Source organism: Bolinopsis microptera, chromosome 8 (genome assembly GCF_026151205.1).
Source record: "Bolinopsis microptera isolate Bmic1 chromosome 8, MBARI_Bmic_1.0, whole genome shotgun sequence".
In the NCBI taxonomy this organism is placed as follows: Eukaryota; Metazoa; Ctenophora; class Tentaculata; order Lobata; family Bolinopsidae; genus Bolinopsis; species Bolinopsis microptera.
The window spans coordinates 11741399-11768607 of NC_087079.1; the positions used below are offsets into that span (position 1 = coordinate 11741399).

At 39.3% G+C, this 27209-nt stretch overlaps 2 protein-coding genes and 1 non-coding gene across 4 annotated transcripts in view; 2 read left to right on the forward strand and 1 right to left on the reverse strand.

The window, feature by feature from the left end:
• Window positions 1-27209, forward strand: part of LOC134819666 (zinc finger protein 277-like) — a 324811-nt gene that overhangs the window by 14739 nt on the left and 282863 nt on the right. The window lies entirely within an intron of this gene.
• LOC134819651 (titin homolog) overlaps window positions 1-27209 on the reverse strand; it is a 32580-nt gene that overhangs the window by 4256 nt on the left and 1115 nt on the right. Inside the window, exons 2-9 of one of the 2 annotated variants that reach the window (XM_063829711.1) lie at window positions 18217-18418; window positions 17026-17164; window positions 16658-16756; window positions 15265-16263; window positions 12823-14762; window positions 12555-12689; window positions 12298-12368; window positions 2877-3009 (exon numbers count right to left, since the gene is read on the reverse strand). In XM_063829711.1, the coding sequence (XP_063685781.1) occupies window positions 2877-3009; window positions 12298-12368; window positions 12555-12689; window positions 12823-14762; window positions 15265-16263; window positions 16658-16756; window positions 17026-17164; window positions 18217-18375 (3675 nt within the window). In that variant the 5' untranslated portion in view covers window positions 18376-18418. Of the gene's footprint in view, window positions 1-2876; window positions 3010-12297; window positions 12369-12554; window positions 12690-12822; window positions 14763-15258; window positions 16264-16657; window positions 16757-17025; window positions 17165-18216; window positions 18419-27209 lie in introns of both variants that reach the window. The other variant, XM_063829710.1, reaches the window with a different exon arrangement.
• On the forward strand, window positions 5116-5234 carry LOC134820285 (5S ribosomal RNA). The gene has a single exon (XR_010160865.1). It is a non-coding gene; the product is annotated as a 5S ribosomal RNA (ribosomal RNA).

Consider the following 27209-nt stretch of genomic DNA (forward strand, 5'->3'; position numbering starts at 1 on the left):
TGGTTGCTCAAGTAGGAACTGCGGGTGGAGGAGAGTACAGGTCACTATGTCGTGGTCTGATTTCTCCGTCTTTGACACTGATAGACCGTGGATTAAGTCGGTGTTGTTGGAGAGGATCAGGTCAAGGATGTTTTGGTCCTTCCTAGTGGGTTCGTCGACTAGCTGCTCTAGGAAGTTTGAAGATATGAACTCCATAAAGGCTAGTCCCGAGTTCGTGTCGGAAGCCGATTTGCTGGAGTTTGGTTTGATCGACTTACTGGACCAGTCTACAAACGGCAAATTAAAGTCACCTGCAATGTAGAGTTCAGGAGAACCAGGGAGGTGGTCTATAAAGTCTTGAATCGCACTCAGACAGTCATCAAATTTGTCGAATGGTGCCTGTGGTGGGCGGTACACGCCAACAAGGAGAAAGTTACTGCTAGCGATGTGAACCATTGCAACTTCACAATAGGAGTTAGAGTATACTTTTATCGTGTCAGCAGGTAAAGAGTGGTGTAGGTAGATAGCTACACCGCCTTGAGCACGTTTGTCTCGGTCAGCTCTGATGGTACTGTAGCCAGGGCCGGGATACACGTCTCTGCTTCAACATGGTATGGCTTCAGATGAGTCTCCGTCAGAATAAAGAAGGGAGTGTGGAGCGGGCTGGTTGCTAAATTCTCGTGGAGAGATTTTAATTTCCATTGCTGGTTCTTTATCCCAGGATTCATTCCTTGTATGTTAAGATTTAAGAAGAAATGTTGAGGAGATCGGGAGTATTGATTTGAGGTCTACTTTCCCAGCAGCGGTTGGTAGAGAGCAGGCTGTTGCAGGTGCTGTGCAGGGTAGCCCTGGGGAAGATGAGGGGCTTGTTGATAGGGTTGCTGAACTGCAGTTGAGTACTGAACACCCGGACGAAGATATAACTGGGGGTTCGGGTTTGTTTGCGGAGGTAGATGAGAGGCCATCATTGATTCGAGTGATTTCTGAATCATGCACGACATCTCTTTCGACCAATCCGCTTTCAACTGGTCCAAATGCTGGAGAAAATCCTTGTTGCTAAAAAATTTCGAAGCATTTTTATCTTGAGGCGGCTTCAAAGTTGATGTATTCTTCCTGCTGCGCTTATGATTGTCTTGAGCAGGAGGGACATCCCCTTTCTTTCCTGTTAGAACAGGTTTAGTGGGTGGTTTGTCGCTGCTGATACGCTTTACACCTCTAATATGAATGAGCTTGCATTCATTGTTTAGGCACAAGTTAGAGACAAGACCATTTTGGCAAAGTTGGGTATGGAAGTAGCGGCAGCTATCTCCACGATTGCAACCGCGGCGACGATCTTTGCCTCCGGGACCGTTCCGCATAAATCGCTTGCACCACGTGGGATGGTAGTGTTGGCACTTGCCATCAGTAAGTCCAGTAATGCCATGCGGGCATTCCTGTTTCAAGAGTAAAGGACAAACTGGTATGCTGCGATCGTAAACTTCGTTGATTGGAGTCTTGATCTCTTTGTCCTCCGTGTTAGTTTTCAGATCGTTAGCAGTGGTTTCTGCATTAATGGTAGAATCAGATTCAGCCTGCACATCGGACTTAACAGATATGTTGTTGCTTATCACATCCTTCTGGTCAGTAACAGGGAGAATTTGCTCCGTTTGCTGTGGTGACGGTTGACTCCAGCTGGAGAGACACTCGCCGCACAGAAATACAACTCCTATTTCCTCGTCAACATGCGTGTCAGTATAACAACCACGGTGACCGGGTCTCTTACAACGACAGCATATTACTTCGCTGGGCGAGTTGTCCGAGGAGTAAGGAGTAAAGTCGGCCTTGCACTTCAGACAGCGAATTGCACGTGCGTCTTGGATAAACTGCACAATCGCCGTAGCAGCTACCGCCTTGGTTAGGTGGTTTCCGCTTTTTAGGGTAGAAATTCGTTCCGCAAGAACTGGATAGTCGCTATCCATAGACTGGAGAAGCTTTACCGCATTAGCTAGGTGTTTCTGAAGGATGGTTCTAGAGTTACCTAGCAGGTCCACATTTTGCTCAAGGGACTTGTTGCTTTGGTATGCATCTAAGAGGACCTTAATCTCAGTTTCTGGAGTTAAAGCTTTTATCTTCCCGATGAGCAGTTCATCGCTAGAGAAGTCGTGTACACTCATCGATCCAGTAATATGTATAATCCTTCGAAAACAACTGTGTTGCACACTTGTATACACACTGTGTATAACAGGTGTAATAAGAAGGTTAAGCTCTTACACACGTTACACGCAAATATTGCTTATATCGGTAGATATATCAGAGCTATTAAAATCGTTGCAAAATGTAAACGTACTACTAACTTCAATTTGTCGGGGGGTCAATTGTCGGGGGGTCAATTGTCGGGGGGTCAATTGTCGGGGGGTCAATTGTCGTACTAAGCCCTAGATTTCGCGACAATTGACCCCAGTGTAATAACATAGAGGGTCAATTGTCGGGGGGTCAATTGTCGGGGGGTTAATTGTCGGGGGGTCAATTTTCGGGGGGTCAATTGTCGTACTAAACCCTAGATTTCGCGACAATTGACCCCAGTGTAATTACATAGGGGGTCAATTGTCGGGGGGTCAATTGTCGGGGGGTCAATTGTCGGGGGGTCAATTGTCGGGGGGTCAATTGTCGGGGGGTCAATTGTCGGGGGGTCAATTGTCGGGGGGTCAATTGTCGCGGTACCTACCTCCAGACCCATAGCATAAGGGAAAAGCACACAAAATAAATAATATGATCTGAAACTTTCTGCAAGACTTAAAATCAGATTTCTAATTGCTATTGTTCGAAATTTCTTGTGCAACTGTTACACTGATATAGTGTGTACTGTGTATGGTGCTGGGTTTCTCATGGAAGACATTATTTGGATTTCCCCAACTTACCAATGCGTTATTTACACAGGAGTCGAAGGACTGAGCAATCTGGTTACACCGTAACACTTGGTCGGGGTTAGCTCTGTAACATTCCGCTAGATCTGATACGTTACTGCTGCACATCTCCTTCTTCTCTGGAATCCTGATATGGTGTGCTAGTTATTACATCTACACTCTGCTACTAAAGTACAGCGCGCGAACGTATTTCAGCTGTATTACCAGGCGACAGCTCTGAGTGCGCTAATAGCAGTCGAGGGAGGGTTGGCGCGAAATGTCGACAAATGACCGCAATTAAACATCGCCCTGCTGTAATGTTCATAAACATAGAGATTCGGCGGAATGACAGGCTGAGCGCCGCCCAGTAACACCCTATAACAGAACGGAATGGAATTAAACTTGTTTTTATTCCATTCCAAAACCGGGCTTCAGGGGAAAAACGAAAAGTGTACGGTATAGAAAAAAGAACCCGGTATGGCGGTATAGAAACGTTAAAATTATCCCAATCCCCAGTATCTGTGGCCTCTCAATTAATCTTTCAAGCGTCTCACATGCTCAATATGTGTATTCTATGTACGTATTGTGTAATTGTGATGGAATACTGTTGGGGGGGGGGGGGGGGGGGGGGAAGGGGGGGGGGGCAACCATATTAAAGTACATTAAATTTTAAAATGTAGGTTTTTTTTTTCAATTTTGACCCGGGGATAGACTTTAATATACTTTAATATACCTATATTATCTCGATTCAAAATTTGGCCGCTTAATTTATTTAAAGGCCTCCAATGTATAGATTAGATTTAACTTTCATGTTAAGTTAGTCTTGTTCAAAGATATTGATACTTGACCAATTTATGAGTTCAGGGGACTAACAACTGCCTCATCTTGTAAATCTTAACGAAGAATATAAATCTACTAATTGTAAGTATATTAAAAAATATTAAAATGTAGTGTTTTTCCGATTTTGACCCGGGGATATACGTTAATATGGTTGCCCCTCCCTCCCCCCCCCCCCCACTGTTCGATATCACGCAGTCACATCACCACGAAATGTGAGGTCACGCAGGTGTGATCCAATGCAGGATATACGAACCCTTGACACACGTGCACGAAAGAGGTATACAACGTGTAGCAAACGAACCCGCACAATCAATATGAGTAATATGTATAAATGCTAAATTGGAAATACATTTACGACTCTTCAAACCTATAGATCACAGCAATAACAAGAATTGCGCCCGTTTGTTCGGCTGTCGGCGGACGCTAAATTTCCATCCACTTGCACCAACTCTTCAAATTTTATCATGCCTTGGCCTTCAATTAATTTTTCGTTTCTTGTGTCACGTGAATTGGCTTAATTGACTAGCTGAATAGTGAATAGTTACATTAAACCAAAGTAAAAGTTGATCGTTGTACCTCAGCTGAGCAGGTCAGCCAATGCAATTAAAGTGGGCCGGACCAGCTTAATGTAATTGTTGATTAGCTCAAGTTTGGAGGTGCCGCGAGTTTGGTTGTCTGTAATAAAATACTTGTGCATCGAAGAAAATAAATGTTGTTCAGACACAGCGCGCGCGTTAAGGCAATTTAATTAATTTTACTGATAAGCCGCGCGACTGTATTCTGAAATATCGCGTGTAGATTTAATTTGAATGTTCCTCCGCAAACGTTAAGATAAGATAACCTATAGATCACAGCAATAAAAATGGTTGGTGTAAAGTATTTCTACCTAAGGGACTTCGTTGTTTTTCTGACACTTGACAGGACTAGAAGGTTCAAATGATCTGTGAAACTTTCTGGAAAACTATCAACCATCTGGAACGAGCCGTAACTAATAAATTATACTATACTGGCGCGGCTCGGCCGGGCGGCCAGCCGGCTGTTCTAGCGTGGATTCTAATCCGATAGGATAACGCCATTCCTGGTTGGACGACGTTCGCTGTCCTAGGGCGATCCGATCGCATTTCAGATTGTCGTCCGATCGCTCTTGATCGCTAGGCGCTCGGATTTTATTTTTGAGAGGCGATAGGATAGAAAAATCCGAGAGCCTAGCTCTAGGATTTTACGTCTCCGAGAGGTGTGCTCTCGGATTTATCATTTCCGGGAGATAAAATGCGTGTTGCGCGTTTCCGAACTCAAATAAAATTCCATCGAGATCGAAAACATGAAAAAAAATTTAAAATATTAACTTTTAGTATGTTTTCATTCTTCCGTAAAATTAATGAGAAAATATAGAGAAGCAAAATTCATCATCATTGGATACGGCCATACTCGGTTGAATACACCCCATCTCGTTCGATCTCGGAAGTTAAGCAACTGCAGGCCGGGTTAGTACTTGGATGGGTGACCGCCTGGGAATTCCCGGTGCTGTATCCTTTTGTTATATTTCCGAAGAACAATAGTGCAGACATCTTCGCACTATTTTGAATATAAAGTACCCAGGAGTCATCTCCAACAAAAACTTGTATAAACGCTGCAATGCTGAACCATTGTCAGAAAAAGTGGCCCGTAGTCGGTGGAGAATGTTAGGACATGTTTTGCGGGGTCCTTTTGACGGACCAGCGTTTTCTTCCCTCATTTTTGCCATCAATACACTGGACTTACCAGGGAGAAGAGGAAGACCCCAAAGCAATCTATTCTCGCTGATTGTGCATGATTTATGTAAAAGAAATATTTATTTGAATAATATCTTTGACCTGCATTATCTCTGTAATTTAGCGTATGACAAGAGATATTGGCGGGAATTGCAATGAAGTTTTTGATTTTTAGTTTTTATTTTAGGGAAAGATTAGACTTGGGCGTTGTTTTTTAAACTATCCCTTGTTTAGAACTTTGATTTAATAATTTAATAATGTTTTACTGAACAGAAGAAATTGTGAATGGCTTTTTCAGAATTGCAGTGGTTATTAAGAGTAGCATTTTATCCTCAGAAATATAGTCTATGTTCAAACGCAAGGAAATGTTTCCAAATGTCAGAATAACATGGCTTAGAATAGCTACAAAGTTTTGTCTGAAAGGGCTTTGTTGTCTCATTCTAAGATCTATCTGAAACATTCTTATCTGCTCAAAATTGATTAGAATATATTCTTAAGTTAACTTGAAGAGTACTACAAGGTATCCTGAAGTTAACTTGAAGGGTACTACAAGGTATCCTAGAGTTAACTCAAAAAGTACTACAAGGTATCCTGAAGTTAACTTGAAGAGTACTACAAGGTATCCTGAAGTTAACTTGAAGAGTACTACAAGGTATCCTAGAGTTTACTCAAAAAGTACTTCAAGGTATCCTGAAGTTAACTTGAAGAGTACTACAAGTTATCCTGAAGTTGACTTGAAGAGTACTACAAGTTATCCTAGAGTTAACTCAAAAAGTACTACAAGGTATCCTGAAGTTAACTTGAAGAGTACTACAAGGTATCCTGAAGTTAACTTGAAGAGTACTACAAGGTATCCTAGAGTTTACTCAAAAAGTACTTCAAGGTATCCTGAAGTTAACTTGAAGAGTACTACAAGTTATCCTGAAGTTGACTTGAAGAGTACTACAAGTTATCCTAGAGTTAACTCAAAAAGTGCTACAAGGTTTTATCCTGAAGTTAACTTGAAGAGTACTACAAGTTATCCTGAAGTTGACTTGAAGAGTACTACAAGGTATCCTAGAGTTAACTCAAAAAGTACTACAAGGTATCCTGAAGTTAACTTGAAGAGTACTACAAGGTATCCTAGAGTTAACTCAAAAAGTACTACAAGTTATCCTGAAGTTGACTTGAAGAGTACTACAAGGTATCCTAGAGTTAACTCAAAAAGTACTACAAGAGGCATCATGTAGCCTCCAGGCTCGACAAACCCCGACAAACCCCGACACACCCCGACAAACCCCGACAAACCCCGACATATCCTGACAAACCCCGACAAACCCCGACAGACCCCGACAAACCCCGACATATCCCGACAAACCCCGACAAACCCCGACATATCCCGACGTGTCGAGATATGTCAGGGTATGTCGGATTATGTCAGTTTGCCCAATAATTTCGGTATCAAATTGACGAAAATAATACTCTGGAGCTCTCATAATACAATTTTTTCCGTTCGCACTCTTTTGTAGAAAGACAATAGTGAAAGGTTACGAATGGACGTTTTAGCAGAAAAACGTGGATTTTGGAGAACGAGGTAAGTGGCTATAAATATGTCGTCAGTCCTTCCTTCCTTCCGTAAGTTACCATGACAACTAGCGTGCAGTGCAGCGCGCGAGTATTGCTTGCGGAGATTTAATGTATATTATATAGCTAGCATGTCAATGAATGCGCGGCGCGAGTGTATTTTAATGTATGCTATGTTATGTACAGTATTAGGTAATAAGCCCAATTTGTACATGGCATGCGTAGTATAATGTACTCTGTGTATATTATTATTATAAAGTGAGCTGATTAGAGCTTATATTTATAGTTATAGTGAATGGAAATCTAGCGTCCGCCAAAACGAAACAACGGGCGCAATTATTGTTAAAACTGTGCACTCAGTATAATAATAATCTAATACGCACTATGAAGCTATGAGCACGAGAGAAGAGTACTACACCGGACGGGACTGCAAGATTGTGAGAAAGCAAGAGCGCAGCGCAAGAGACCAAAAGAGCAAGAGTGGGAGACAGTAAGAGCCACAGGATGAAAAGAAAGGAGTGTTGCGTCAGGCTTTGCTTCGCCGCATCGGTTCATTTCCTTACCAATACATACATGCTACATAAAGAGGTCTCCTCCTAGTCGTTGGAGTGGCCTGCATCACACACATCTCTTCTACGGCGTAACATGTTCCTCCATTCCACTCGCTTTAGAGCCAACTGTTTTACTTCATCTCTGCTGATGTTATCGACACCTGTAAATTCAGCCGCATCCTCGAGTACACAGGCCATCCAGCCTTTGCGGGGTCGTCCTCTCAGTCTCTTTCCATAGTTTGGTTTCCAATCCAGTAAGAAATTGGGGAACCGCGTCTCTGGCATTCTGACAACATGTCCGTACCACCTTAGTCTAGCCGCACCGATGAAAGTTTCGATAGACTTAATTCCAGCACGCCTGAGAACTTCTTCATTGGAGACATGGAAGAACCACTTTATCTTCAAGATTCTTCTCAGGGAGGTCAGATGGAAGACCTCAAACCGTTTCATCTGCTTTTTTGTTGTGTTCCACACTTCAGCTCCATATAACAGAATAGTAATAACAGCAGCCTTGTAGATACGGATCTTGGTGGGCGTTCTTATAGTTCGACTGTTCCATATCTTCCAAAGCTGATGGAACGCACCATTAGCACGCTGGATCCTGATGTCAAGATCTCGGTCAATGGTACCATCCCCACTGATGTTGGCACCAAGATAAACAAAGTTGCTGACCTGTTCAACAGGTTCTCCCTCCACTGTTAGCTTTATACTGTCTCTTTTGGTGTAAGGTCGCTGGGACGCACACTTGCTGATCGCCATGTATTGTGTCTTTTTAGCGTTGATCTTCAACCCAGCATAAGAGGTGTAATAAGCTATAAGATCAGTGGACTCTTGCAGCCCTTCTTCAGTATTGTCCATCACTGCCAGATCATCAGCGTAGTCACTATCCATGATAACTTTTTCATCTGCACCCTTTAGTTCCTTTTGCAGTACAGCACCATGACTGATTGCCTTGTGAACCTCGGCCAAAAAGATTCCAAAGTTCAGACAGAAATTAAATACAGGAGGGCCCTGGATATCACCCTGTCCAGTGCCCGAATTAACAGAGAACCAATCAGACATTTCACCATTAACCCTGACAGCACTCATGGTTCCGTTGAAGAATGCCTGAAAGATTCTAACATATTTCTCAGGAAGTCCATAGTGTCTCATGCTTGACCAAATAAACTCTCTTCTGATGGAATCAAACGCTGCCTTAAAATCAATGAAATTAACATAAAGTGGAATGTTAAACTCAATGCAGTTGTGAATAATGGTGCGGATGGAATAAATCTGATCAATACATGAGCGGTTCCGTCTGAACCCACACTGATTTTCCCTAACTCCCTAAGAAGACACTCCATTCCAACATCCAGCCTCTTAAGAAGAACCATTTGAAGAACCTTAGAAGACGTTGCCCTAAGAGTTATACCCCTATTATTGCAGCAGTATATACTACCCTAATATATACTTATATATACTTACCAATACTTGCCTAAATCCAATTCAATGAAACAAGCGATGCTGAATAAAAACAACAAAATTTGTATCATGTATTTTAAATAACATACATACGTATATAAGTTATTGAAAGTTTCAAAAGTATTACTAATACTAAGAGTAACTTTTAAAATGTACTTTACAAGGCATTATACAACTTAGAAGTACACGTATCCCAAAGGCCAAAATATCATGCAATTTGTAAAATTTAAACAAATATTCTTAATTATCATTGATAATTTTCTACATGTGTCGAACTCTAAAAACTACAACCCATTGTAAGAAGATTTAACGTGTAGCCTTTTTGTTATTGTTAAAATAATAAAAAACAATGTAATATCTATTATATAGTGCTGGCACTATATACATGATGCTCATCACAATTATAATGATATCAAAATATGATAATTGGTAATGTACTGGCCAGTATATTAACATAGATCCGCTCATTACGTACCGAAGTGAACATTCACTAAGCACCGTTGATCGTCGTAATCAGAGAGCGCGGTAAAGGAGTAAAGGGCGGGAAGGAGTGGAGATTGGACAGTTAAGACAAGTTTGGAACTTTTGGGATCCATCGTTCAAAAAATTTCAAAACAAAACTTACATGAAAATTATGAAGCTTATTATAACCATTGATACAAAGGCCATAATCTTTCGCCAGCTCTTTAATATCCACCTTGAAGCTACATTTTATATCCTTGAACTACACAATATAAACTAAAGCATGTTTTAGTGTAGGCTTTTTGTCACAACAAGACTGCAACCTATAGTATCAACTATAAACAGAACCCCTAATGTCTACTAAAAAATTTCTTCTAGTCCTAATATGAGCCTTGTCTCTAAAAACCTAACTGAACTAGCGTTTCGGTGTGTGCAAAAGCTTTCAGGCATGCGCATTCCTTGCCCCGTTAGTTACCTGTCCTTACAAAACCAAACTAGCAGTCAAGGACAAAAAGTCATACACCAAATGGGCATTATATTTTATGAATTGTTTTACATCTTTTTATTCTGTAAAATGTGCTAAAATTAAATTTCTTGTTTCATTGAATTTCTTGTTTCATTGATGAAACCTCACAAAAATCTCCAAATCAATCACAATGCCTTCTAAAGTACAATGAATCAATGTCCAAAAAAGATCAATTCGAGAGAAATCTTAGTTCCCAAAACAAGAACTTTATGTTTTTAGAAATAAAATAACAATATTTCAGCATCAAAGTATCAAACAGTTCCCAGGTAATTTGACACTACTACATAATTCAATGTACTAAATAATTCAATATTTTAAAAACAACTTTAAAAACTTTATCAACTACTGCCCGACGTGACTCGTGTGCCACATTGTACCAACTCTTGCTCTTCGTCCAAGCTTTTTCGTCTACTTGGCGTAGGGCGCGGTAAGATTTTATGTAATCACGCGCGTACTTATCGCGCGCTGTAGTAACACGTACACATGGTCTTGTGGCTTCCAATGACCCCTGTAATCCATGTGCGGGGCAGGAGGGTCAAGCACTCTTTTTCTGGAATGAGCCTCCTGATCCATGTGTGGGGCAGGAGGGTCAAGCACTGTTTTTTTCAGGTTGACCCTCCTGCGCCATTATACTGCCATTGATCAATCTTCTTTAGGCAACTTCCAATCACTTTTCATCCATTATTAACGAATCCTGACAAACCCCGACAAACCCCGACAAACCCCGACAAACCCCGACAAACCCCGACACACCCCGACAAACCCCGACAAACCCTGACAAACCCCGACAAACCCCGACAAACCCCGACAAACCCTGACAAACCCCGACAAACCCCGACAAAACCCCGACAAAACCCCGACGTGTCGAGGTGTGTCGTATCAAGTCGGGCCCACCGGCTACATGATGCCTTACAAGGTATCCTGAAGTTAACTTGAAGAGTACTACAAGATATCCTGGATTAACTTGAAGAGTACTACAAGTTATCCTGAAGTTGACTTGAAGAGTACTACAAGGTATCCTAGAGTTAACTCAAAAAGTACTACAAGTTATCCTGAAGTTAACTTGAAGAGTACTACAATCGAGGTAAACTATAGGTAAAAATATAATATTAATCATAAAAAGAAGAAAGCTATATGGCGGCTTTGTAGATGTTATCCTGAAGTTGACTTGAAGAGTACTACAAGGTATCCTAGAGTTAACTCAAAAAGTACTACAAGGTATCCTGAAGTTAACTTGAAGAGTACTACAAGGTATTCTGAAGTTAACTTGAAGAGTACTACAAGGTATCCTGAAGTTAACTTGAAGAGTACTACAAGGTATCCTAGAGTTAACTCTTATAGAGAACTACAAGTTAGCTTCAAGTTATCATTTATCTACTTAATTTAACCTAAACAACCTCCATGTTGTTGTAGCCTGCAGGCAACCGTGGATCAACTTAAGATAAAGCGATGATATGATCCTGAAGTTAACTGACAGAAAGCATGAAGTTTCAACCTACAGTTAGATATGCGTCGTCTTCCAATTATATCGGTCCTGATATTTGAAATTTTATCGCCTCTCGGATTTGCTCTCGGATTTGCTCTCGGATCCTATAGGATTTGAGTATCCTATCGGGTCCGAGAGCAAATCCTATCGGCACTCGGAATTGTTAAATCCTATCTCCGCTAGGATTAGCGCTCGGATCCGATAGGTTTATAATTTCCTATCGGGTCCGAGAGCAAATCCTATCGCCTCTCGGAACTTACACATCCTATCGCCGCTCGGCGATAGGAATTCATCGGAGGTATCCTGGGGGGACTGGATCGGCGTTAGGATTGATAAAATCCGAGATATCTCGGACGCGCTAGAATAAATCCTAGGGTAATCCTGTCTAATTAGAATCGCAGAAATCGACGTTCTGAACAGCCGTGAGCCGGCGCGCGCAATGATTGATTGTTGAATGCCCCAAAGTTTCTACACAACGGTGAATTCGCGGCTTACGTAAAATTGAAATCGAATAGTGATTCCAGAAGGATTTACGACAAAACTTTTCCAAATAAAACTGTAAGGCCTACAAAATGAATTGTTTTAAATTTAAGGTAACCCTTCAAACACAAGAAAATATTCCCAAATCGGTGGTTCGCTGCGGAACACAGGCATCTAGAGATACAGAGATATAGAGATCCTACTATACGATTTTCTTTAAATTTCCAAGATAATATTTGACAAAAATCAGTGTTAGTACTAATAAGACTAAATTAGAAGTTACTGGTGTTTTATGAAAAGTTTGAATGAAACTTACTGGAGCTTTGAAGTGACAAGGCCGAATCCTTCTTCGTGAGCACAACTTATGTCCTGTTTTCGTTTTTGCAACTGAAAAACCATCGTTTAAATTGACAATTTTCATCAGACCAAAAGAACCATTAGACAAAGAATATGAGAATGTTTAACTAGATTGTTGCGATACAGTCAGTGGGGTGGGGGGGGGGGGGGAGGGGAGGAGTACTATACTCCCCCCCCCCCCCCCTTGGGGTGGGGTACTATACTCTCACCACTCACATTGCTTTCAATAACACTAAATCTATTCCGCCACCGTGACCGCTCTGTATTCAAAGCATTAGACATCACACCAGCGTCTATTCTAGCTTGGTCCCTTGCTCCTTCTACCTTGGCTTCTGTTATAATCTTCTGTACCTGAACAATATTGCTCTAGAAAAGTACGATCAGACAAACGGTCAATTGAAAATATTCACGGCTATTTTAAAAGGTTTTAAACACTGATTGAAATTAATCCGACGAAAATAAGGTCGTTAATCGGGATACACACCTCTTGTTTTTTGTACTCTCCAAATAATGACTGAGCGAGATTGTCTGACGGTGGAAGCTCATTTATTTCATCAGGGATTGATACCGCAACCACAGGCTCGATAACCGGCTTAATTTGAGTTAACTCTACAGCTGGTCCAACCTCTACTTCTACCACTGGCTCAACGACTGGCTCAACGACTGGCTCAACGACTGGCTCAACGACTGGCTCAACGACTGGCTCAACGACTGGCTCAACGACTGGTTCAACGACTGGTTCAACGACTGGCTCACTCTCAGTAGATTCAGGCTCTACTGGTTTAGCGATTTTATCAGTCTCTGGTTCCGAATTGGCTATTTCATTTCTAGCCGAGATGAAGTATGGTTCGATGGCTTTCTGTATTAAACCGAATAAGCTATGAGACTCTGAAGAATCAGATGAGGTCTTAACAATCTCTGATTGAACAATAGCTTCTGGTGTCATTACAACAGACTCTGGTATTTCAACAGGTTCTGGCAATAAATGAACTGGCTCTGATGCCGTTTCAATAGACTCTAGGACCGGTTCAATAGACTCTATGACCGGTTCAACAGGCTCTGGTAATGTTTCGACAGGCTCTGACACCGTTTCAATTGACTCTAGGACCGGTTCAACAGGCTCTGGTACCGTTTCAACAGACTCTGGCATCGTTTCAATAGACTCTAGGACCGGTTCAACAGGCTCTAGTACCGTTTCAACAGGCTCTATTACCGTTTCAACAGGCTCTAGTACCGTTTCAACAGGCTCTGACACCGTTTCAATAGACTCCAAGACCGGTTCAACAGGCTCTGGTACAGTTTCGACAGGCTCTGACACTGTTTCAATAGACTCTAGGTCCGATTCAACAGGCTCTGGTACAGTTTCGACAGACTCTGGCACCGTTTCAATGGACTCTAGTGCCGGTTCAACAGGCTCTGGTACAGTTTCGACAGACTCTGGCACCGTTTCAATGGACTCTAGTGCCGGTTCGACAGGCTCTGGTACAGTTTCGACAGACTCTGGCACCGTTTCAATGGACTCTAGTGCCGGTTCAACAGGCTCTGGTACAGTTTCGACAGACTCTGGAACCGTTTCAATGGACTCTAGTGCCGTTTCGACAGGCTCTGACACTGTTTCAATAGACTCTAGGACCGATTCAACAGGCTCTGGTACAGTTTCGACAGACTCTGGCACCGTTTCAATGGACTCTAGTGCCGTTTCGACAGGCTCTGGTACAGTTTCGACAGACTCTGGCACCGTTTCGATAGACTCTAGTGCCGTTCCGACATGCTCTGGTATAGTTTCATCTACCTCTGAAGGTATTTCAACAGGTTCGGTCACTGATTCAACTGCTTCAACAGACTCAGATAACACAGGTTCAAGCTCCACATCTTCTTGGTTGAGTATTTCAACATGTTCCACTACTGGTGTGTCAGGTGATTGCTCGATAATATGATCTTGAGCTGGGTCTGCTTCTAATTCAGTTGCAGGAGCCTCTAAAACTGCTTCTAATTCAGTTGCAGGAGCCTTTGAATCTTCTACAATTTCCTGTTCGATGGGTAACGATTCAACTATTGCGTTAGTCTCCAAGATGAGTAGTTCCACAACTGGTTCCTCTATTGTAGATACATGAGCCCCAGGTTCTACATTACACTGCTCCTCTGCTGAAGGATCTGAAATGGCAGGTTCCAGAATAGCTTTCGTTTCAGCTGCCAATGTCTCCGATATTAATTCTAGTTCATCAGTGACAGGGAGTATAAAGATTGGTGCTTCTACTTGATCACCATCCAGTGGTCGCATTTCTTCCGCTGTTTCCATACAATCAAGTGATTTAACTTCTTCTTTGGGAGTAGTTGTAGGCTCAGATAATTCTTCTTCTTCTTCTTGTATAACGTTGTCATTCAGATTAGATGAAGCTGATTTGTCCTCTTGAACGGGTTCGTCTGAAAAGAGTGTAAATTAGAATACAATATTACATTCAAATGTAATTTACCTTAGTCATATGCGGTTTAAAGAGAATAAGTTTTAACCACAACTGCTTAATAGCAAATCTTACAACTATACATATATCGGAACAAAATCGTTATTACATATTATATTTAAACCACTACTGGAACATCCAAAATTCATATATTCCATTATATTCATATAAAAAGCATTGCGCGTAAATAAATATCAATATATAATATAAAATATCAATATAAATAGCTGTGTGTAAGATGGGAACAAAATCACATATTTAAGATGATTTAAATCAGAACACGCATTTTGAGTTGAACCGATTTGAATTTGATAAGAATCGATTTGAAATTGATAAAAGTAGCTTTGCGACAGAATTTATGCAATGTTTTCAGAGAAAAATAATGCTGGATTTGAAATGAAGAGAATCAACAAACACAAAAGCGCAGAACAGCATGCTGATTAACAGGGACAATGAACCTTTACCAGCTTGTTCTTCTCCGCACATTTCTTCAATACTTTCTTCTTTCAAATTATCCGTAAAAGCAGGTACTTCAGCTGGGTCGTTACCAATCATTAATACCTCCTCCTTTGGCGCATCATAAGATACCAATCCCTCTCGCTGGATTTCATCAGCTACAATAGCCGATATTTCTTGGTCAGATTTCTCAGGCACAGCCTGTTCTTGTGGTGCGGTAATTCCAATGTAAGGAGCTGTGGTATCTTCTTCTTCGGTACATTCCTTATCTGTGTCTGTGGTTGGAATAAGCTCTTCTTCTTCGGTACATTCCTTATCTGTCTCTGTGTGTGGAATGAGCTCTTCTTCTTTGGTACATTCCTTATTTGTCTCTGTGTGTGGATTAAGCTCTTCTTCTACTATACATTCCTTATCTGTCTCTGTGTGTAGATTGAGCTCTTCTTCTTCGGTACATTCCTTATCTGTCTCTGTGTGTGGAATGAGCTCTTCTTCTTCGGTACATTCCTTATCTGTCTCTGTGTGTGGAATGAGCTCTTCTTCTACTATACATTCCTCTACAGGTAGAGAGTCTGCAAATATTTTACCAGGTGAGCTAGGTTCAGTGTCTTGAATAGAACTATCAAAGTTTGACGTCATAACATCTTCTATTTCTTCATCATTGTCGGATAAAACGACAGACTCCAATTGGGGGGCATCATTTAACGGCTCCAATTCGATGATATCCTTTAGCGGCTCCAGGAGTGGAACCTCACTACCCTCTACACATCCCTCCCTGCACATTTCATCACCACTGTCGCTACTATTATCCTCGCTATCTGATAGCTCTATCTCACTATCAGTATCACTTAGATCTGTAGTGGGAACTAGCACGTTCTCTGTTGTACAGACTGTCTCACTTTCTCTATCATTAACATCTAATTCAAGAGCTTGATCAGATTCAGCAATCGCTGGTTCAATCTGTATCTGTTCAACCGTAGGATCCGTCACAATGTTAGGTTGATTATCAGCTGTAATTATCGTTTATTATTACAGTTATTCTTTTACAAAACAAATTTTTTTTTAATAAAACAAAAATATTACCGTATTAATAAAACAAAAATATTATTACGCCATTTATTGAAAATCCGGATAAGATATCGTACCTGCCATGTTCAGTTTTCAATTTAAAGCTATTTAAGTACTTATCAAACAATATTCGCAATATTTTGGCCTATAGCTCCCAATTTAGATTTATAGACTCAAAATGTAATAAACTGCTGCACTGCAGCTTGGTATTTTGGGCTACTAAGCCTCCTATGTCCACCCGAAAGATTGAATATGGTTCTTACATATATATAATGGGACGTATTGAATCCTCCTATTATTATAATATATTATTATTAAATATAAATAGTGAATTACTTGGTTGTAGTCCAGGGTATAAATATAGCGGGGGGAGCTCCAAAGCATTTACGGATCCAATTTGATTCCCCACCATTCCAGACATCACGGGAAAGTTACCTGGGTGAGAAACAGGTTAGACAAACCAGCTCCGTACCTGGGGTCACAATGAGCTCTACCAGCTCCCTACCTGGGGTCTCAATGAGCTCTACCAGCTCCCTACCTGGGGTCTCAATGGGCTCTACCAGCTCCCTAACTGGGGTCTCAATGAGCTCTACCAGCTCCGTACCTGGGGTTCTCAATGAGCTCTACCAGCTCCCTACCTGGGGTCTCAATGGGCTCTACCAGCTCCCTACCTGGGGTCTCAATGGGCTATACCAGCTCCCTACCTGGGGTCACAATGGGCTCTACCAGCTCATAAGGCTCGATGTCCTCATAGTATTCTTCTTCATCGTCCTCCTCCTCATCGTCTTCAAAGTCTAAACCCAAATCAGCTCCTATTGATTTATACAGCTCCATGTCAACCGTCTGAAGTAAGTTATGGTGTGAAATTATGAAATATAAAGGTTATGCAGCCCTGGTAGTATACTTCGTTGGAATCAAATGACGATTTAAAATAAAAGGGGGGGGGGGGGGGGGGGGGGGGGGCGAAACAGCTGCCGAAATGGAAACTCGTTGCTGGATTGAGGGGAATGAAGGCAGCGACCTCCGGGTGGTCAGCAACTCTTATGATGAACTGATAAAGTATCTACTATCTATGAAGCACACCAAATTAACCAGAGTACATTGGGGCTTATTTCTCAGTCACTGATTAAAATAATTCTTTCTGATATCGCTCATTCGAGGAAAATAACCATGTTAATTTTTCCGAATGCACGTTCACTTTCAGATATTTTGACTGACTGGATAGAGTTAAATAACAATGTATTGTGTTCGTCCTTACAAAATAAACATGTCCTGAAAAAATGGGAACTGTAGCTACTCAGATGACCGAGATATCAAGGATTTAAAAGAGTTTATTCATTACGTGGTATCAGGTGATTGGGTTGAAACTAGATCCACATTATGGGAAATGTGCAGAAAGCCTTATTACGGTGTCGTACCACGTTATCACATGATTAGCCAATCAATTTCGCTTTAAACGAGAAAATAATAATGATAATAACTAGAAATGTATACATCGCTTTATATCCAAAAAGAACTCAAAATCCAAGATTCAGTTCAAGCCATCTAAAGCGAACAAATTGCATGAACACTTTGTTAATTTGTATCCGTTTTGCGTCATCTTTCAGATCATATTCCTCATTTAAAGATTTAATGACCTATTGCAATATGTTAAAATGGTGTTTATATCATGTTCGCAAACAGTATAAGCAATTCAACGTTGATTTGGTGTGGCCAAAATCGAATTTTCAAATTTTGGCGACAGAATCCTCGATTGAGTAGTTACACTATACCTTCTGCAATCTGCAAAGTTACATGTTTCAAATATGAAACATGGCTATGCTATAAGAACCAATGTGTGTGTACTGATTGCCCCTCTCTCCCCCCCCCGGCCCCCCCTGTGACAATACACTCACCACATTTTTATCTGTAAGATTTTCGAGCTCCTCTGATAAACTATTTAGCTCCTCTTTTGATAACCGCCTCTTTGAAATCCTGACCTCCCCGTCATCATCACTCTCTAGCACTACTTGAGTAGTGTCTGTCTCGTTCGATGTAGATTGGGAAGAACCCATAGCTCCTTCTAACTCCTCTCACATTCAAAGCACCACCTTTTTGCTTTTTTAACGATAAATTGATTATTATATAATGCACAGCGAATTCTGTAACAAAAATTATAGAATGCAGTTCTAAATTTTGAATTTTGAGGAAAGAGGCATTAATTAATGATTTAACACACGCTAGTCGCTATCACAGTTTCCAAACAATCATGATTTGATATTATGGAGTTAAACAAAATTACAAAATTCATATGTAACATTCTCATATTATAAATACATGGTTCTAAAGGTGCCCTTTAGCTATAAAGCAACGAAGAAATGCTTAGTACGTAATTTAAAACCGAGAAATTACAAGAAAACCAACAAAAATGCAAAAATAATGCAACAAAACTTAGTCGACTAAGATTGAGAAACAAGGTTAGATTATATCAAACACAGAAACTTATTGCATAACATAGAGAAGCGAGAATTCCTGATTCAGGACAATAACTCAAATTCACTTGACTCTTCATCTTCAGACATTACGTCAGGGAACTGCAAAGAGTCCGTAACACAAGCATGGGTCTGAGCTTTATAAGTCTGACTGGATAGAAAAAAGAGATTTTGTGACGGAGAAGTAACGGGTGATTTGTACTCTGCATCAGATAAAGACAAAGCATCTTGATTTGGTGATTGGGTTGGGTCAAAGTAATGAGAGCTAGAGCTTGTATTGCAATTGGAAGGTTGGGAATCATCTTCAAGACGGTTGCCGGGCGAACTGACGCACATAGCATTTTCAGTAGCTTCACTTTCACTTTCACTTATCAATCTAGAATTTTCCTGACCTTCGTTACTGAATTCACAAACAGTTTCTTGCGAATCATTATTTTCAATCAGTTGTTTGTTGCAATGAGAAGCATTATCCGAATTCCCATCGATTTGAGACTGGCTTAATAGACGTTCCACTCCAACACTAAAACTCGTGGTTGCAGCTTCAACATTAGTATTATGACTGGTCACAGAGTCAACACAAGGAATAACAGCAGTATTGTGGCTTAATTCCTGATATGAGTTAGCCATGGAATTGAAAAGTTCAAAATCAGCAACATCATTACTTGGGGCACTGTTGAAGTTGATTTTGTTGAGTGTCGATTCTAAATTTTTTAGCTGAGAGACTTTGGAGAAAAGAGTGTACGAATCAGCCATTTGTTGACTTAAGTTCAACCTTTGTTGCCAGAAATCAATATCAATCTTGTTTTCCAGTGAGTTCGATATGGTTAAATCAAAATCATCTGAAGACCCCAAGATTAAAGGTGATGATTGGTTATTGTCAAAATTGTTTTCAATTTGATGTTCAAAATCGTCTGTTCCAACAGATGCATTTTTGGATGAGCTTAATAAATCTCTTGTGACAAAAAGATGATAATCATACACCCAATCATTGACAGCTTTCTCCTTACTTATGAAGGGTCGAACTACATATGTTTCATCTCCATATTTACAACGATACGATTTAAGAACTTCCGGAATGAGTAGCATCTCCACAAATCTTTTTGAGATGGCCTCCGATACGAGAGTACATTCCGAACTTTCTATTTCAGTGTAAGTAAGATAGAGCTGGAATTGGTACGGGCCAAGTTTGACCGATAGTTCAAGCTTAACTATTCCGTCTGAATAATTTACCATTTTCCAGAAATGTGATGATTACCACTACATAACCTAGAAAGAATAGAATGTTCAGCTCAAATGCTACAGTGAGATTGGGGCTACAGTGTAAATAAACCAAATAGTAGACCTAGATTCTGATGATGACTAAAAAGTCAGATTTTTTGAACAAATCAACTTCCAGTAGCGTACAATTAAAGGTCATAGACTTGAATCCTGGCAGAACATAACCATATCATAACCATGTCATAACCATGTCATAACCATGTCATAACCTTGCCATAACCATGTCATGCATAACCGCTTTTTAGTTGTGACATGGTTATGACGTTTGTCTGACATGGATATGACATACATGGTTGTGAGTTGTGACATGGTTATAAGATGGTTGTGACATGGTTATGCTGTCGGGAATCTAGTCTATGACCCAATTGAATCCTCGAATTGATGCCATATGTAAAAGCATATGCAAGTCTGGTCACCTTGCCACCAGTAATCAATATCCAAGTCTATAAATTATTATAAATTTTTGCAAAATAATCGCTCATATCATGAGACAGCTGGTATTGAACTAACAACAGTAAAACCCATAAAATTGTTCATTAAAATCTTTAATTTTTTATCATAATACACTCAATGTAATAAAGCTGCCCTTTAATCAACTTCATTAGAAGTAGTATTTCATGTACTTGCACATCAGACATACAATGTACCGTAATTCAAGATTTGGCTTAAGTATAAACCTAACTATCAAATTAAATCTTTGGACAACATAAAGTTAAACTCTATTCGATTCTGACCTCATTGGTCAGTATCAGCACTCAGTTCCGCTTTCCAACTTTTCACGGCAGATCAACTACTTTACAAATTTTTTTCCAATATATTTTCCAAATTTGGAACATATACAGAAGAGCTTTTACATAGCAAATTGATTTTGATAAAGTTTAATTATGCAACGATTCTTGTGAATATGAAACCTTTAGGTCAGCTTTATATGTAACACCACACAGGCATTAAAATTAAAAATACTTAAGTGCAATGAGTGAAGGTCAAAACTTATCAAAGTAAACCAATAAAAAACATGAAGCTTATACCAGACATAGTTGAAAGTCAATTGATGGAATTTGATTTTTAAGGGGTCTCACGAAATCAGTCTGACATAAGCAATTCATTAATAATAAGATTAATCATATCATGATTTTTCATTGTTGTAACATGTAAAGATGTTTGCGCAAATCGTGAATAGAAATTCAATATGATCAAGTAAGATTATACCAAAACACTGATATTTATGAAATTGTGAATAAATAAATATAAAAAATAGCCACGTTGCAGAAGTCTTATTCAAATGCAAAGGGAATCGTTAAACATGAAACATCATTTCATTTATGATTTCACAGTCCAAGACAGGTCAAGTACTACTCCCTGTGTCGCAAAGAATAAGAATTCCAGCCTCTAATCAGAAAATAGAAAATTTACACTTGTTTACGAAGGATATGTTTTGGAGACTTTAAGTGTTCAATTATTAAATTCTTAGTGGAGTAAATATTTTCACAAATTTTACAAAAGTACTGAAGATTTTTCTGGGCTGTTATTAATTTGACATTTTGATTGTAATCTTTTATAAGTGCCTCATCTACAATTCCTTCTAATTTAGGCAGGACAGTTTTACTTTGTGCTATGATCTTTTCTTTCTTTTGCCTATAGTACTGATGAAGATCAATATTAAAATGACTGATATTTAAGGCCATAGCATGAGTGGCAATCAGATGACTTTCAAATTTCAATTCCTCCTTAAACTTCATACTACAGGTTTTGCAAACATATGGGTTAGTGGAAGGTTCCTTACAGTAATACTGAAAGTCAAAAGTTACAATTGATTTTTTCTTATTCGCCTCACCAATGCCTTTCTTAACCTCAGACTCTGGTGTGTCAGGAGACAAAGTACTTGGATTCGAGGATTTGTTATTTTCAACAGGTTTTCTTTCTTTATTGTTGATTGCACTTCCGACAGTTAACGGTTCTGATGATTGTCTAAAGCGTTTCAAAGCTGGTTCTTGCTCATCAGACAGTGATGGAGTTCTTTTATTCTTAGAAACTGCTTGGTGGTAACTTTTTATATTATCAACAGGCAAAGCCCTTTTAGACGGAACAGCATCAATGGAACCACATAAACCAAGTGGTTCATCATGCTTGGTATCATTAAAATTCTCAGAAGAATTTGCTGATGCTGCATTAAAATTATCAGTTTTTGACTGACCAGTAGATTCCTCTAAACTATCAATAACTGTTAGATGGCTGTCATCTTCTGCCTTACTTTCACTAAGTTCTCCTCCCAGCACATTCAATACACTATTATCTGGCTCAAAATTCTTCAGAGTGCTCGCAATTTCTTTGTCATCTGCTTGAACTGCTAGTTCTGACTTTAAACTTTTGCTAACTTTGGCACAAACTGTTCCAACACTGCCTTGAGTCGCATCATTAACTTCTGATTTTGACACAAGTTCTTTATCTTCTGTCTGATTTTTACTGAGGTAACTCTCATTTAAGGAAACTGTTGGCACTAGCATTGAACTGCTATCAGAATTCCCATTGTTTTCAATAATCTTAAGTCCAACATTAGCATTTGATTCTGTATTATCATGAAACAAAGTAGTGTCTTCAACTAAAGAGGACTCAAGGGCATCACGGGTATTCAATGTCACATTCAGGTCAACAAATTCATCAGTAAGCGTAGTCTCAAGCGCCTCCTCAGAATTTTGAGAATTTTCGACATAATTGATAATATCCTCATTCATAGGACTGTTTAAGAGAGTCGAATTCCCATCCTCAGAGATTTTGCAAGGTGCTGCCGGTTCATTTGATTCCACAAGTTTTGATATTTCAAATGTATCTTTTTCTGCATTGGCACAGTCAATCACTTTTTCATACGTTTTACAAGTGTCATCCTTTTTCAAGGTTGGCTCCAAACTAATCGGCTCACTAAGTAACATTTCTTCATCAAGTGGATCAATGTTTTCGTGATCACCATCCTCATCATCTGTCCATAAGAGACTAGCCTCAATCTCTTCGTCGTCAAGATCATCGAGTTGAGTTGACATAATATGCAGACTAAACACTGAAACATTTGATGGTTTATGGATAAAGAATAGTAGATAATAATAAGTTTTCGAGTGATACAAATTTACATTTTACAACCTTTAGTATAGTATGGTATATTAGTATAGTACTATGTTTACAGTATGCTACATGTATATGTGCTGAATACCAGGGGTATCCGAAAGAGATTCTTGATCTTTTGGCAGAGCCCCTCCTCATTTAACCCTCAATCATGTTTCCGATCACTCATATGGCATGGCCTGGGTTGACCGAGGAGACATTACACAGATCTGTGTTAATTTGCATAGATCCAATGAGTCTTTAGCTACTTTGAAATCGATACAAAATTAACAAAGATATACAGGGTTGGCCAATATTGACTGCCCACCTAAACCTATGAATAATTCATGTAACTCCTATCAGAAAGGCCAACATAAACTAAGCACACCCCTCTCAACAACCCATGGATAACGGATGGTATTGCAGAAGCAGTTGATAAAAGACATACCCTACACAAAGATTGGACTGAATCCATTGCTAGCAGCGTTAACAAAGCTGGTGATGAATTATTGATTGAAATAAATTTTCGTGCACATACAGAATGAATGGTTAATAATTTAATATATATGTAGACCAAGGTCTGTGCACGGGATGCTTCCTGGAAGAATCCAGTTCTTTTAGCGGGGCACCCTACCTAAAGCCAAATTGAGATATAATAATCATATTCCTAGAGAAATAATCAGAAATCGAATACCAATCAAATAATATGATATATAGGAGTAGTAACCATATTTACTATGCAAAATGCCCCAACCACATAGTGTAAATTTATATAGAATTCAAATTCCATATCATCATTAAACCTCAATAGTCAATATAATAGCCCAAGCAAAATTAAATAACTTCTTATATACCTTACTGTCATACTACAAATTAATTGAACATTTGAAATCTGTTAACCAGAGAAAAATTTCTAAACCTTATGCAAGTGAAATAATTTAGATGCAATAATGAATGCCTAATGTGAGTATCATCTGTCAATGTCCTTGTAAAAAAGTCTGTAAAAGAGATATGAGTAACTAATATAGAAGAAAAAACAGGAAGTTGTCGTCTGTTGAAAAATAAATAAAATATCTAGAATATAAATTAGAATATAAAATAACATTCAGTCAATGTGTCGTCAATAAACTGTACAATTATCAAATGTTAAAACTGGGTGATACAGTCACCAAAAATAAATATCAAGTATAATAAGTAAATAAATTAAATGTGGTCTATAAAACTACCACTAGGTATAATAGGTCAATAAATTAAAAGTGGTTTATAAAACTACCACTGTGCGAACCCTTCCTCCAGTTAAAACATGTCAGTCATGTGCAAAATCAATCAAAATGGTAAGGTGGTAAAAAAAGGGAAAATCCTTTCGATACATCAATTATATATGCCTCAGATTTAAAAGAATTAGAAGATACTTAGTTATCGTCGACTATGATTGCAGTGTAAAATTTGTCATATGAATTGTCGACGGTATAATTAGGGTCTGTTGTTATAGATGAGAGTAGCTGTTTCTTATACGAATCACTTAAGCTTTTAACATCGGGCAGATTTCGTAGATCTGTTGGAACATTATTCCAACATTTTGCCCCCAAGTATTGAAAGTTTTTATGTGATGTTGATCTATTAACATATAGGTTGCAGCTTTCGCCGCTCCTACTACCTCCTGATATGTAACTAAATTTGTTCATAAAGTTTGTAGGACAATTGTCATGGATGATTCTAAACATATAATTTGACAGATGGAGTTGTCGTCTAAGATGGAGTGGTAACCATTTCATGTCTCTATAAACATTAAGGCTGCTCTCTGTTTGTGGAACGTTGAGAGCTATTTTGGCTACCTTTTTGTACAGAGTGTCAAGTTCAGCAAGTTTTGTCTTGCCAGCTCTACAATAGATCGTGTCTAAATAATCGAATTGTGGCAACATGAGTGCATTGGCAAACATTTTCCTATATTTAATGGGTAGCAGTGCTTTACTTCTATACATGGCACCAATTCTCTTCATGACCTTCTTAATAATATAATCTACATGGCTTTTGAAGTTTAATTTACTATCTAGAATGAGGCCAAGATATTTTGTCTCTTTGCACTCCTTGATTGTGAAAGTTACCTCATTACATTCAATGGTTAATTCATCATGTTGATCAACAGAATCAAACAATAGGAATTCAGTCTTCGTTTCATTGAGTGATAATTTATTTACACTGAGCCATTTAAAGATTGTCATAAGTTCTATTTTCATGTTTATAAATGTGCTTCTGCAGGTTTGATCAAAGAATAGTGCACCATCATCTGCAAATAGAAAGGGCTTAGATAGGTTACAGGCATAAATGATGTCATTTATGAAGATACTAAATAATATAGGCCCAATGATGCTTCCTTGTGGTACACCACTCAGAACTTCTAAAAATGAGCTTATTTTGCCATTGATCCTTGTGCATTGATATCTACAAGATAAGAAGTTCTTAAACCAGGTTAAAGCAATGCCACCAATTCCATAATATGCCAATTTTTGAAGCAATATTTCATGATTCACTGTGTCAAAGGCCTTCTTAAGATCAAGAAAGATGATTCCTGGTTTATAAGACTTAGATTTACTCATATATATTTCGTCCATCAGATCGTACATCAAATAAGTTGTGGAGTGATTTTTCCGAAAGCCATATTGATGCCGGATGAAAAGTTTGTTCTCTTCCATGTAATCAGTGAGTTGCTTGCCGACAAAGTATTCTATAAGTTTTCCTACAAGTGGAAGGATGGATATTGGCCTGTAATTATTAGGATCATCTTTCATTCCTGCCTTATGGATGGGAGTTACTCTAGCTTTTTTACAAAGGGTTGGTACAACACCTGTATTAAGGCTCAAATTGACAATATGGGTCAGTGGCTCAACTATGTGTGGTACAGCTTGCTTAAGTAAAAATAGAGGCACATCGTCATATGAGGCCTTGTCATTCTTGAGTGTTTCGACATACATTAGGATATCAGTTTCGTTTATTTCTTGGAATCTATCAAATGAGATGTTAGAAGTTCTAGGAGGTAAAAAATCAGTAAAACTAACTCTTTCAATATTGGGGGCCTGATTTTGTAATCTTGATCCAACATGACTACCGTAAACTACTTAAGCATATTATTAACACAGCAGTGTAAGGTACAACGGTGGAGGTACGTGTATGACTGTGCGTGAGAAGATTTACAAATTAAGGTCACGGTTGACCAGGTGTTCACGTTAAGCATCAAATCTCTATACAGTGAATGTCATTCACACACTAGAACACCCATGCAGCACACACTAGAACACCATTAGCATGCAATTGCTTGTGCAAATTATGTAGTACATAACCCTGCCCCTACGATGTATGCAGTGGCGTAACGTTGCCTGTTGGCGCCCCCCTGCCGAAAAAAGCGCCCCCCTGTTGGCGCCCCCTCCCTTTTTGGTGCCCCTCCCTAAAATTGAACAAATTAGGTGATTTTAAAGAATACGCCGGTAAAATCTCTAAAAAAGTGTGTATCTAGAGCAAAACGCGCAGTTTTGCTAGTACTTTAGTTAAGTTTTCGAAATTGTCCCACATTCAAACGACGATTTGGCGCACCCCCTAAGACGGCGCCCCCCTGCACAGCGGGGTCAGCAGGGCCTTTCGTTACGCCACTGGATGTATGATGGAGTAGATCATGTGCTTTTAAAAAATTGTGTGAGTAAATTTGATTGTTGATATTTCAAAAAATATTGGTAGCAATGGACCATTTCTGGTACCTGTGTATTGTGCTCTGCCGATCGTATATTTTATTTCAAATTCCAATTATGTCAAAACTCATCAATTTAAAGGTAATTTTAAAAATATCTTGAAATTTTTAATAAAACAATTTTCAGTTTTCATAATTTAGACCGTGAAAATTCATTTAATCTTACTATATATAAAGTGAGACGATATATATTTGTGCCATTTTACTGACACCACGGCATCAACTTTAACGCGACTTTCTGCAAAAACCGTAAAAGATATACAACTGAAACTTTTTTGGCTGGGTCAAATGCTTTAATAGCCTCCAA